We start from the raw sequence: 13,678 nt of genomic DNA, 5'->3' as shown, positions 1-13,678 counted from the left end.
GCACAATAACGAGCTCGGGAATGTAATGCGCGCCCTGACATGAAGGATATAAGGCCTGGGCACTAGGCTTTTTATAATCAATCCCCACCATTCACATCAGTGGAACACCAATATTTCAAATTCATCGTCTATAATAAAGCAGCACAGAATCATAGTATTAATAACGATTATTTTCATTATTATTGCTCCATACTTAGGTTAGGGCGCCAGGCCCCTGGATAATAATAAAATGGATAATAATGACAATGCCAATTTATAACAATGTATGATCATTTCTCCATACCTATATTAGGGTATCAGGCCTCTGGATAATAATAATAATAATAATAATAATAATAATAATAATAATAATAATAATAATAATAAATATAATAATTTGTCATGCCTAGGTTTGGGTATCAGGCCCCTGGATAATAATAATATTATTGTTAGGACTAATAACAATAATAATAATAACAACAATAATGAGTATAATATGTACCTAGGTCGGGGTGCTGGGCCACTGGATAATAATCTAATCCTCAGAATGTTCCTTAGCTGGGTTGGGTGCCGGCCCGTGGTTAATAATCATAATATTCTAATAATAATAATAATAACAATAAAATACAATAATAACTGTAATAATAACAATGATGCTCCTTACCGAGGTTGGGGTGCCGGGCCCCTCCGGGGGCCCCTCGGCCCTGCAGGCTCTGCAGCATGGGACTGTCGAAGGGGGACGAGGTCCAGGGGCCGCCCATGTCCGGGCTCACGTAGGCCTGGTAGGGGCTGGGGTAGGACCCGGCCAGGCCCCGGCTGTACTGGTCCCTGCCGTTGGTGGAGAGCGCCAGGGGGGTGCTGTAGCCCACCTCCCGAGACGAGGCCGCGCTGATCGGGGGGCTGGAGGCGAAGGAGAAGCGGGAGGGCCCGGAGGGGCCCGGGCTGTAGACGGGGGGCTCCGAGCCGGGCTGGCCCCACACGTTGTGCCCGGAGCTGGCCTGCTGCGAGGAGCCCCCGCCCTGGAGGTAAGGCAGGCTGGGCAGGATGGAGCCGACCCTGGTGGTGGGCACGTACACCGGGGAGGCGGCCGAGGGGCTGTGCATGAAGGAGCCGGCCCCCTCGTAGGACGGGGGGCCGTGGTTCGACGCCATGGAGAGGCCCTGATACATCCCTGCAAGAGATCCGGGCCGCCGTCAGGGTAGGGGCCCTCTCCACGCGCGGGGGTCCGGGTCAGGGTAGGGGCCCTCTCCACGCGCACCTTGGATCCGGTTCAGGGTAGGGGCCCTCTCCACGGGCACCTTGGATCCGGTTCAGGGTAGGGGCCCTCTCCACGGGCACCTTGGATCCGGTTCAGGGTAGGGGCCCTCTCCACGGGCACCTTGGATCCTGTTCAGGGTAGGGGTCCTCTCCACGCGCAGGGGTCCTTGGATCCGAGTCAGGGTAGGGGCCCTCTCCACGCGCAGAGGTTCTTGGATCCGAGTCAGGGTAGGGGCCCTCTCCACGCGCACCTTGGATCCGGGTCAGGGTAGGGGCCCTCTCCACGCGCACCTTGGATCCGGGTCAGGGTAGGGGCCCTCTCCACGCGCACCTTGGATCCGGTTCAGGGTAGAGGTCCTCTCCACGCGCAGGGGTCCTTGGATCCGAGTCAGGGTAGGGGCCCTCTCCACGGGCACCTTGGATCCGGGTCAGGGTAGGGGCCCTCTCCGCGCTCACTTTGGATCCGGTTCAGGGTAGGGCACCTCTCCGCGCGCACCTTGGATCCGGGTCAGGGTAAGGGCCCCCTCCACGCGCACCTTGGATCCGGGTCAGGGTAAGGGCCCCCTCCACGCGCACGGGTCCTTGTTCCTTCCAGATACAGTCCCAGCTCCTGGGTGTTCAGCTGGGAGATGGCTCGGCACTTCCCTCCACGGAGCCTGGTCCTCCCAGGTACGCCGTCGGGTAGCTCAGTAGCGGCCCCTGTTTCACACTACTGGGGGTGGGGGCCTCCAAGGGGCCGCGTCAGAGAGTTTAGTTGGCAGAAGCCCAATCCTTTGACATACAATCCTGGACGTTGGCGCTCAGCTGATGCACAGATGACCCTCTCCTCAAGGTGTGGGAGACCCCCTGAGCTTCAGCCTGAACCTCACGGCGCAGGTGCTGCCCCGCTGGGCCCCTCGTCGCCTCAGATCCTTATAAGTGAGTCGGGGCAGATCTGGGCCTCTGTACCTCACTGTAGGGCCCCAGTTCTTTGTAAACTCGGTTGGGTCACAGCAGGGCTTCTCCCCCCGCGGGGGCCTTGATGCTGTGAGGTGGGTTAATAGCTCCGCCACTGATAAACTACCGGGACTTCCGCCTCAGTCCGGCCCCGGGTCCCAGTGACTCCAGGAATCTTGTATCCGTACCACAGTTTCATGCGTGTTCCGCTGACACCGGACCTCCGGGTGCGTGGGGCCAAGATCACACAGTTGTCGAGGTGCAGTAAAGGCTGCTCATCTTCCCATGCCGCTTCCAAGTTTAAAACCGCCTTGTCTCCTCCCCTCGCTGGCCGGCGGGCTCCAGGCACCTAGAAAAGAGAAGGGGAGACGCTGAGACCGGCCCTGGCTTCAAGTCAGAAGAGATAACGAGGTTAGGGGCTTGTCGGGGCCCCTGGAGGCGAGAGACGCAGCACCGCCGCCTTCCCAGGGGCCGGGGTGGCCCGTCTGTCTGTCTGCAGGCCCGCCGCCCCCTTTGTGATGCTAATGCTCCCCCTTTGAAGTGAAACCCCAACATGCGCGGGGCAGAGGTAAAACAATACAGGTGAGGTCACCGGGGGATAATTGGAGTGAACGCCTGCCCTGATGGAATTACTGCAGAGTGTATCTGATAAACACGGGTGATTGTGTCAGCTCTCGGGCCCACCCCGGCCACTGCACAGCAGCAAACACAGCGCCCTGACGTAACTGAGAACATTCACGTAGCGCTACATGAAAAAAAGCTCAACCAATCATTAAACCTCAAAAGCTCCCCTCTTAAGATAACGGCTTGTATTTACATGATCGAAAACTCTATTTTAAGTTTGTTGTCCTAGTTTTGATTAAAGGGAGTTTTAGTACAAATAGCAAAACAAAAATGTTAATTTATTTTAGTGAGAACATAATATTTCTGTAGAAAATTTGACATATTCCCCCAAAATAGATCTAACTAGGGACCTGGAGGTCAATAAAATACTATTTTTTACCTTACGTGGAGAGAATGCTCGTTGTACAGAGGGCACTAGCGAGGCGGATCAGAGGGCTTGTAGGTTTTTACCCTTTAAATGGATTGCCAGGTTTCGAGGCTAATTAGCTGCCAGGAAGGCAAAGAAAAGGAATAAACAACGACCCGGGCGTCCAATTACATGAAATGCACGACGAATGACAACGTCATGCTTGTGAACTATGAAAAAGTAATTCATAAGCATGACGTCACCTCGGTGAAATGTGAGGTTTGAAAACCACGCTTCGTGTGATATATATGCGGATGTGCAGAGTGTAACGAGCTATTTATTACCCTTGTTGAGATTAGAGGGGGCTAAGCCTCAGTAGATGTGGCTTCCCCAGCAATCGTAATAAATAGCATATTACATGGTTTGCAGCAACATACGCAGTCTGTGCTATACCGCCTTAATGTGCACTGGTTATATAAAGTAATATAGCCTACACTGGGAAATAAGAGGATCGCTTTTTAGTGCACTTGTTCTCAGTAGGAAGTGTTAATTATTGGGTCAAATGTGTGTTTTTACTGCAGACCTTTACAAATGCCAGAGCTACTAGGATTATGCGAGGCGCAGGATCAAGCCATGCAGCAAGGTTATCGACATTTTGGAGCAAAAATTACAAATTATGTGGAAATTCTTTGGAAGTCTTCTTTTCATTCATTTGAGCTGTAAACAACATTTTTTGATAAATAGGCAAATTATGTGGTAAATGCAGTGAATTCAAAATTATGCGGAGAAAACTGTAGCCATAGATTTGCTTAAATCCACAGGCCTTCTGATTAAATATTTTTATTAACAACTTATTAATGAAAGGTAAAAAAAAAAAACTTAAACATACTGATTCCAATCTTTGTCCATTGTTAACGAGGCTTTCTGGAAACGTTTTTCCGCCGAACTCTTTCAAAATAAATATTTAAAAAAAAATACAAAAAGGGTAACAAGTAATATGGCTCTGTACTTCCTTCTCAGATTTTGGTGACATTTGCATACTGCCCGACTTTTGGTCTTGAGGTGCATAATGCCACCAGTGACACTCAATGCCAATACTGGATGGACCCTGGTAGTGGATATTTATTTGTTATGCAATATATATATATATATATATATATATATATATATATATATATATATATATTATATATATATATATATATATATATATATATATATACACACATACATATTATATATATATCGATGTTTTCTATATACATACACACAAGTATATACATACAGATGGGTGTTGTATGTCTATATATATATATATTTTATTTCTTTGCAAGAGAGAAATATTGGAGCGTAAATATATATATATATATATATATATATATATATATATATATATATATATATATATATATATATATATATATATATATATATATATATGAATCACCCATCTGTATGTGTATACCTGTGCATATGTATACAGAAAACTCTACAGTTGTGTATGTGTGAGCAGGTGTGTTTCTTTACTAGCAGCCTAAAATAAAATAAATAGAAAAAAACACTCGTTTTAATGGGTAAGCGAAACTGTACCATTTAGCTTAAAAACTATTCGAGGGCAGCCACGATAAAAGTCACTATGTACTGCGAATGAATTAAAGTATTACTTGATTTAGGCCCTTTCAGCCTAAAGAGGCAGCGTTGCACTTTCACGCCTGTTACTTAGGGGGTAAAATAAATGGATTGCAGTGAACCTCAGGAATGGAAACAGCGCTCAGTGGGCGGGCGTTGTGTGTGTGTTATCTGTAAATGTTGGAACCAGGACTCAGCCCCACCCTACCACTGTCTGAGACAGCCAGAGGTTCAATAAACTGTACATCGTACTCATACGAAATAAAGCCATTCATCCATCCAGCCCTTCGTCCGTCCCTCCATCAGTCCCCCAGTCCCCCTCCCCGTCAGTTCACCCATTCATTCTCAGAGGCGCATTCACGCATGCGCACAGACGACTAACCACCGATTATGGCTATTGAGCAGGTCTGAAGGGCGCAGTAGGCGTGTAGACGTGAAACACGTGCTGGCAGCCGCGGCTCAGAAGATGGAGCTAACCAAGAACCGGGCTCCGGGAGACCTCGGCCTCTCTCTGCGGTGCTTTACGAACCATCCGTGGTAGCAGGGAGGGCTGTGGAGTGACCCGGGCGAGGGCAGGACGCAGTTGTGGTGTATGCGGGGGTGGTGGGGAGACACACTGTGGTGGAGAAGCCATTCCTGCCAAGCAGCGACCTCTAGACGCCACGCATCTTGCAAATAAATAAAGAAAGGCCGTCATTATGGGCATTCGGCCTAAGCGGTACACACTAATGGTTAAGGGCTGTGCAGTCCAATCAGAGGCGCGCGTCCTTAATATTAATACGTACCACAGAGTGTGTGTGTGTGTGTGGGGGGGGGGGGAGGGGGGGGGGTGCTGGTCCACTATTGCTGGGGTGGGGCGGGCAGCAGCGAGGGTGGTTAGTTAGTTACTTGCAACGGGGCATTTGGGGGGAAGGGACGGTGGAGGCATGGCAGAACTTATCTGTGATTATTTGAAGCTGACAAACACCTTCCCCTGACACCCCTCCGCCCCTCAGTGCCAATTCGGAATGCAATGGTGGGGAGATAACTGCGAGATAAGCAGAAACTCTCGGACGGGCGCGGCGTCAGGGGAGCCGGGGGGCAGGCACTCCGGGGTGAGGCGCAGAGTGGAGGAGGCATGAAGTGCAGGCGCTCCGGGGTGAGGCGCAGTGTGGAAGAGGTATGACATGCAGGTACTCCGGGGTGAAGCGCAGTGTGGAGGAGGTATGGAATGCAGGCACTCGGAGTCAGTGCAGTGTGAAGGATGTGTGAAGTGTAGGCACTCCGGGGTGAGGCGCAGTGTGGAGGAGGTATGAAGTGCAGGCACTCCGGGGTGAGACGCAGAGTGGAGGAGGCATGAAGTGCAGGCACTCCGGGGTGAGGTACAGAGTGGAGGAGGTATGACAAGCAGGCACTCCGGGGTGAGGTGCAGTGTGGAGGAGGTATGAAGTGCAAGCGCTCCGGGGTGAGGCGCAGTGTGGAGGAGATATGAAGTGCAGGCACTTCGAGGCGAGGTGCAGTGTGGATGAGGTATGGAATGCAGGCACTCCGAGTGAGGTGCAGTGTGAAAGATGTGTGAAGTGTAGGCACTCCGGGGTGAGGCGCAGTGTGAAGGAGGTATGAAGTGCAGGCACTACGGGTGAGGTGCAGAGTGGAGGAGGTATGAAGTGCAGGCCCTTCGAGGTGAGGTGCAGAGTGGAGGAGGTATGAGATGCAGGCACTCCGGGGGAGGTGCAGTGTGCACGTGTTGAATGCAGGAACTCCGGGGTGAGGTGCAGGGGGAGGAGGTATGAAGTACAGGCACTCCAGGTGAGGTACAGAGGGAGGACGTATGAAGTGCAGGCACTCCGGGTGAGGTGCAGAGTGTAGGAGGTATGAAGTGCAGGCACTTCGAGGTGAGGTGAAGAGTTGAGGAGGTATGAAGTGCAGGCACTTCAGGTGAGGTGCAGAGTGGAGGAGGTATGAAGTGCAGGCACTCCGGGGTGAGGCGCCGTGTGGAGGAGGTATGAAGTGCAGCACTGTGCAGGCACTTCGAGGTGAGATGCAGAGTGGAGGAGGTATGAAGTGCAGGCACTCCGGGCGAGGTGCAGTGTCGAGGAGGTGTGGAGTGCAGGCACTCCAAGTCAGGTGCAGTGTGCATGTGTGGAGTGCAGGAACTCCGGGGTGAGTTGCAATGTTGGGAATAAAGATCTGACATGCAGGAACACTTGTGCGCGGTACAGTGCGGTAAAGGTATGGTACGCAGGCCACTGACACACACCGAGGGGTGAGGTGATTCCGTGTGTGGGTGGCAGGGGTGTGGGACGGGACACACAGGCACCCAGGAAGAGGTTGCGGTAATTCACATGGATGTCCCCTCTTTTCTCCCAGGAATTCGAGGGTCACTTAGGAGGAGGGCAGCAACGAACTACGGGGGTGGGGGGTGTTACAGCAGCAGTGGGAACATCTCAACGAACAGGCGCCTTTTCCACTCCCTCAAAGCCATAGTCAGGAGCAGGACCGTCCCCACAGATGCACACTGATGGCATGTCACAGGTTTGGAGTGGAGCCTCGTCGCCACGGTTACACACTGTTGGCATGTCATCGGTGGGGTGAGGAGCCTTGTCCCCACAGGTGCACTGATGACGTCATCGGTGTTGAGAGGATCCTCGTCGCCACAGGTGCACACTAATGTCATGTCATCTGTGTGGAATGGAGCCTCGTCGCCACGGGTGCACACCGGTGACATGTCATCGGTGTGGAGAGGAGCCTCGTCGCCACATGTGCACACTGATGGAATGTCACCTGTGTGGAATGGAGCCTCGTCGCTACAGGTGCACACCGGTGACATGTCATCGGTATGGAGCGGAGCCTTCTAGCTGCAAGACACCACGGAAGGTGAGAGCGAAGCTACAAAGCGCTACCCACCTTGGCAGATGCGCGATATCCCGTACGGTGGAACCCTGGGGTCATGGGCTTGATGTGTCCTTCCGGGCCATTAGACCCACGCCGGGTCCGCCTGCCGCTCTTGGTTCTTGTGCTGGTCCAGAAACCCCTGCCTAGGGCCTCCTCCCTTGGCCCTCTCGAGGTTCGTGCTGGTCCAGATACCCCTGGGTCTGGCCTGCTTCTGGCCTTAGAAGAGCCTCCGGCCTGGCTGCCGGCCCCCAGGAACCTCCTGGCTCAGCCTGTCCTGGCAGAAGCAGTCTTCGACCGGCTGCTGGTCGTCAGGAGACGCCTTGGTTCTGCCCTGACCTGGCAGTCTTGGACCCGCTGCTGGTTCTCAGGAGACCCTGTGGTTCCGCGAGTCTCGGGCGCCCTGCGGGCTCCCTGGCGCCCCCTGGTTTGGCACTGGTCTTGGCAGTCTCTGGTCCGGAGCTGACCCCGGACCCGCCCTTGCCCTGTGCAGGAGCGCCCCTTTGCAGGGGCTTCAGGGGGTGTTACTGCTCAGCGCCCAGTCGGCAGCTCTACCTCTTCGGGACGCTCGGCCGCGGATCCCCGGCCACCCCCGCCTCCAAGCCTGTTCCCTCTCCTCCCTCCTCCCCACTGTGGCCGGGCTCTCCCCCCTATCACGTGGGGAGCCCTATCTGTTGCACCATCAGCCGGCGCCAGGCATCACTCCGGCTAAAAACCCGCAGCAGCCAAAGTCCAGCCAGTGCTCTGCTGGAAACTCAAATATGTATCTAAGGCTGCGCGGGCGGCCACGCCGGTGCCCTCGCCCCTCTCGGGAGGGGGCATGGGACGGAGCAAGCCGGGTATGACTTCCCACACACGTGCCACCATCAGGGGCAAGGGACAGGGCAAACTCGGTTGACCTACCACACTCGTGCCAACATCGGGCGCAGGGGACAGGATTAGCCAGGATATATCCAGAGATCGGTTGGGAACGTCGTTCCAGAACTTTTTTTTAATTTTGCCAAAACAGTTTCCATACTTTTTAGAAAAAATACCCGTTCCTGACCCCGTGAATGCCAATCTTGGTTTGCCAAAGGCTGGAAGAAAAGGAGGGGGAGGGGTGTGGGGGGGGGGCTCATAGAAGCAGGTACCAGGAACCGACGTCCAATGAAGAAGCGAGCCTTCTAGCCGTGGTGTCTCTTTTCATCCGCCCTCCCTCCGGCCCTGCCCCCACACTCCCTAAACCAGCCCTACTCTCACCGAACCTGCCCCTGTTGCACTCAGGCTCAGAGCTCGCATTGAATGCACATCGACCACTGAATGCCCCCTGCAGTCACAGGTGCCAGCATCCGTGGCAAGGGGCATTAACTTGACACGGTAGGTATATCCTGCCCTCACAGGTGCCAGCATCCGTGCAAGGGGCATTAACATGACACGGTATGTATATCCTGCCCTCACAGGTGCCAGCGTCCGTGCAAGGGGCATTAACATGACACGGTATGTATATCCTGCCCTCACAGGTGCCAGCGTCCGTGCAAGGGGCATTAATATGTCACGGTAGGTATACACTGCCCTCACAGGTGCCAGCGTCCGTTGCAAGGGGCATTAACATGACACGGTATGTATATCCTGCCCTCACAGGTGCCAGCGTCCGTGCAAGGGGCATTAATATGTCACGGTAGGTATACCCTGCCCTCACAGGTGCCAGCGTCCGTTGCAAGGGGCATTAACATGACACGGTATGTATATCCTGCCCTCACAGGTGCCAGCGTCCGTGCAAGGGGCATTAACATGACACGGTAGGTATACCCTGCCCTCACAGGTGCCAGCATACGTGACAAGGGGCATTAGCATGACACGGTAGGTATACCCTTCCCTCACAGGTGCCAGCATCCGTGGCCAGGGACATTAATATGACACCCACGCGAGGTATACCCTGCCCTCATACCTGTCAACCTCAAGGGCAGGGTCAGGACAAGCTGGGTGCACCCTGCCCTCATACATTCCAACATCTGGAGACACGCGGGAGGGGTTCGCTCTCCTAAACATTTTCTCATTGGAGGGCTATTTTTGGAGGAATAAATGGAAAAATACAACATATCCTTCTAAAGACATGTGACATACGTCCAAAATATTCCTAGTTCAAGTTATCCAGGGTGGGTCTGTAAAATATTCATCTTTCAACCTATGTCAGGGTGGGTCTGTAAAAAAATCATATTTCAACCTATGTCAGGGTGGGTCTGTGAGTTAACCCATCGTCTGCAGTGATCGGAGGGTCAGTGTCCTCATTTCATCAAGGTCAACTCAGCCTTCTGAGGTCGGTAGTTTGTGCATGTAGCTCCTGCTTCGGCATATGAAGCGCTATACAAAGAAAAGAAGTTAAGTTTACCGCTCCCCATGGACTTCAGTTTTAAAATACAATTGCTCACCTTTCAAGTGCTAAAGAAAATCTAGACCTGGGAGAAATTTCAATCAAACTGGAGTAAAGACAGTCGTTTCGGAAATTCCGCATTGCTCTTGGATGCGGAATTACTGTCAATAAGGCGATTACTCCTGCTTAGGTGATTAAGAGGAATTTTGTGGGGGGAAATCGCACAGTAAATGCACATTCTGCTGCATTTGGCTATATTTCTTAGCACAAAATGCATTTGTGCGCCTATTTTTTGCTAAGAAAGAGCTTTAAATGCAGAATGACTTTTATGTAATTTTGTGGAATCTCACAGAATTCTTAGGTAATTCTGTGTGATGACACTGCTGAATAACACGCCTTACGACCACCCTTAACAAAACCTCCTTTTTGGTCCTCTCACATGTAGGCGTGTGCTTTTTTTTCGTTTTTACAGAGTTTTATATAGCGCGAACTTGACCCGAATCCAATCAGGTATCAGAGCGCTTCTTCACCAAGTGCATAGACGTCTGAAACCTCACCCATTGTGCGTGAGTCTCACACCTTTGAACACGTCACTGTGGACTTCCATCCTTTTTAATAGACTCTCAACCCTGGCCCCGCCCATAATGCTTGCGTTAAAACCTGAAGGTTGCCAACATCCATGCAGTTTATTTCTCGTGCAGTCTCTGACTTGAACCTCTGTGTGACTGTCACCTACAACCTGAGGAGTCTGGGAAGTTGGGCCCGGCTGCCACCCTACAATCTTACTCCTCACTCATGCTTTGGAAGTGTTTTGGAGAATGGTAGAAGGGGGTGGAGACTAGGGAATGTGAAATTGTAATAGTAACATTGTGAGGGAAGAGCGGACAGGAGGTACCAGGAGCTTTTGGTGGGGAGGGGGTGTGGGGGTTATGGGGTGGAGCTGTCAGTAGATTGAATATAGCCCATAGGCAGGGCAGGGCCACTGAAATTATGGTATTGTGCTGCTGCAGTGATTTTCGCATAATTATAGATTTTCCACATTTGCCACATAATCCATCATCTGTTGCATAATCTGCAGATTTTAACAAACAAAAAAATATGTTTCTAGCTCAAAGGGTTCAAAAGTTACTAAAACTGCAGCAACATGTGTTGCTGCGCAGTGGAAGGCCCGTTGCAAAGTTGGACTGGTCACCTTTCTGTTGCTTATTGCTTTATTTGGGTGTTAAACTGGCCCTAAAGAGGTGCAACTAATGCCCAGATAGTAATCAGTGTAAAATTGACAAAATAATGAAGTAATACTATCACGATTATGCCACATAATCTTGCATAATGTGCCTTTTCTTGCCACATCATTTACTCAACCCAGCCGTATAATTTCAGCTACCCTGCTTGTAGGTAGGTGGGTAATGGAAACAAAGTAACACATGTGTTGCACATTTTACCAAACATTTGAAAGCTGGTGGGGCAAGTAGAAGAGGTTAGGGCGGTGAACCAGAAGGGGGTGAGTCCGAGGTGGGCACAAGAGTCGGGTGACCAGACGCAGCGGGTGGTGGAGGCAGGGACATCTTAAGGATTTTGGGGGCCCTGGGCCAAACATATTTTGGGGCCCCTGTTCAGAACAGCTTTGAATTTATGATCCAATTTGAGCCCACGTTACCAATGCCGTTTCCGCTTCCTCAGCTGCGTTAGCGATCCAGTTTGCATCATTGGCATTAGCCTATAAATTCCCGATGTAAACGGACGCGTGCAGCTGAAAGCGGTAGGATTTATTGTTTCCTGCCCTGCTACAAGGTTTTCAATACTTTTAAAATTGTATATGTGTGGCTGAATTACTCTGTGCTTTTTAACAATTTCTACATCCTACACGCACTTGCATTTTACTTGATTCTGCTTGCCTACACTCCTTAGCTGCTCCGATTCGTATCTCGCTTTTCCTCCAGTCCTGGTCCGCCGCGGCTGATACGCCGATTGTGCGGGGGGCTGGGGCTTCTATTGGGCTCCTCACTTCTGCCCACGCAGTTTCCGTTTCCTCAGCTGTGTTAGCGATCCAGTTTGCATCATAGGCATTAGCCTATGTATTCCTAATGCAAACGGATGCGCGCAGCTGACAGCTGTAGGATTTAGAGTTTCCTGCCCTGCTACTAGGTTTTTAATACTTTTTAAATTGTATGTGTGGCTGAATTACTCTGTGCTTTTTAACAATTTCTCCTACTTACGCACACTTGCACTTTACTTGATTCTGCTTGCCTACACCTCCTTTGCTGCTCCAATTCGCATCTCGCTTTTCCTCCAGTCCTGGTCCGCAGCGGCTGATACGCCGATTGTGCAGAGGGCTGGGGCTAATATGGGGCTCCTCACTTCCGCCCACGCAGTTTCCGCTTCCTCAGCTGCGTTAGCGATCCAGTTTGCATCATAGGCATTAGCCTAAATATTCCCGATGCAAACAGACGCGTGCAGCAGGCATGCCAAAGGCAAGCCCATCTGCGCCCTTCAGTGTCCCTTCGGCGTCCATCGCCGGCCATGCTGCCCAGTTCCCCTGCAGTGAGTTTCTTCCTCTATTTTACAATAGGGAAATACTGCTTTGCCTTAGGCGGCTACCATTATGTCAGTGTACAACGGCTGATCTGAGCTTGGAGGTAGACTTTCGACGCAATAAGTACAACTGGTCTCTCCTCCATCTCAGGAAACTCGCACCCAAGATACTCCCACGCAACAATAAGTGTAAAAACAATGAGAAAACAGAGGACTTAAAGGCCACCCTTTTAAATTCTCGCTCTATGCAAAAGTATGAACCACACATTTATGACCTACTTTTAGATGAACAACCTGATCTTTTTTTTCTCACTGAGATCTGACTGTCTAAAGCCTCCAACCCTACTATCACCTTGGCCATCCGTACGGGTTTTGAAATCCTTAGGAGGGACCGACCGAGTGGGAAGGGGGGGCGGTGTTGCCATAATTTACAATCAAAAAATAAACTGCCCCCACATCCCGATGGAAAACATCGAAGGCGCAGAGTCCTTAGGCTTCCACTGTACCTTATCCCCCCATTATAGCATAGCTGGTTTTCTGATTTACGGACCTCCTGGTGCAATTGGAAATTGTATTAATACACTTAATACAGCCACCACCTCCCTGACCTTAAAATACAACTGCCTTATTATGGGAGATTTCAATAAACAAATGGATAATGGAAAAGAAACTCAGACAATTTCCTTGTTGGAGATGCTGCAGGCCTGCAACATGTTCCCATCTATTTCTTCAGCCACCCATGAGAAGGGCCATACCCTAGACCAAATCTTTCACAAGTTTGAAATATCAGTAAGCCTACCTCTTCCCATTACCTGGTCTGACCACCTCCTATTAAAATTTGTCATTCCCAACTCTGCCACAGCCCTCTCGGGCTAAGGCAGGGCAGAGGGTCCCTAATTACAGGACGTTCCATAAAATATCCATCCCGATATTAGCAGACGCTCTTAGTCGTTCCTCACCAGAGCAGTCTGGCTGCCCCGACTCGGACGCCCTCTTAATAGATTCATGGCTCTGACCCAACATTGGTGCAGCAGTACCAATTGTTTCCCACTCCTCAAAGAGGTCGGCCCCACCAGCTCCATGGTTTAACGATTCCCTCAGATGTAGCAAAAGAAATTGTAGAAAAATGGAATGGAAATGGCGTAAATCCTATC

The 13,678-nt window shown here is 51.1% G+C and overlaps 1 protein-coding gene across 2 annotated transcripts in view; it reads right to left on the bottom strand.

The window, feature by feature from the left end:
* Positions 1-13,678, bottom strand: part of GATA4 (GATA binding protein 4) — a 158,214-nt gene that overhangs the window by 132,189 nt on the left and 12,347 nt on the right. Inside the window, exons 1-2 of one of the 2 annotated variants that reach the window (XM_085610435.1) lie at positions 7,658-8,274; positions 644-2,521 (exon numbers count right to left, since the gene is read on the bottom strand). In XM_085610435.1, the coding sequence (XP_085466561.1) occupies positions 644-1,148 (505 nt within the window). In that variant the 5' untranslated portion in view covers positions 1,149-2,521; positions 7,658-8,274. Of the gene's footprint in view, positions 1-643; positions 2,522-7,657; positions 8,275-13,678 lie in introns of those variants that run through there. The other variant, XM_085610436.1, reaches the window with a different exon arrangement.

This window comes from Triturus cristatus, chromosome 6, assembly GCF_964204655.1.
Source record: "Triturus cristatus chromosome 6, aTriCri1.1, whole genome shotgun sequence".
Lineage (NCBI taxonomy): Eukaryota > Metazoa > Chordata > Amphibia > Caudata > Salamandridae > Triturus > Triturus cristatus.
Note: the sequence above shows the minus strand (reverse complement) of the source record. Positions and strands in the feature narration are given on the sequence as shown.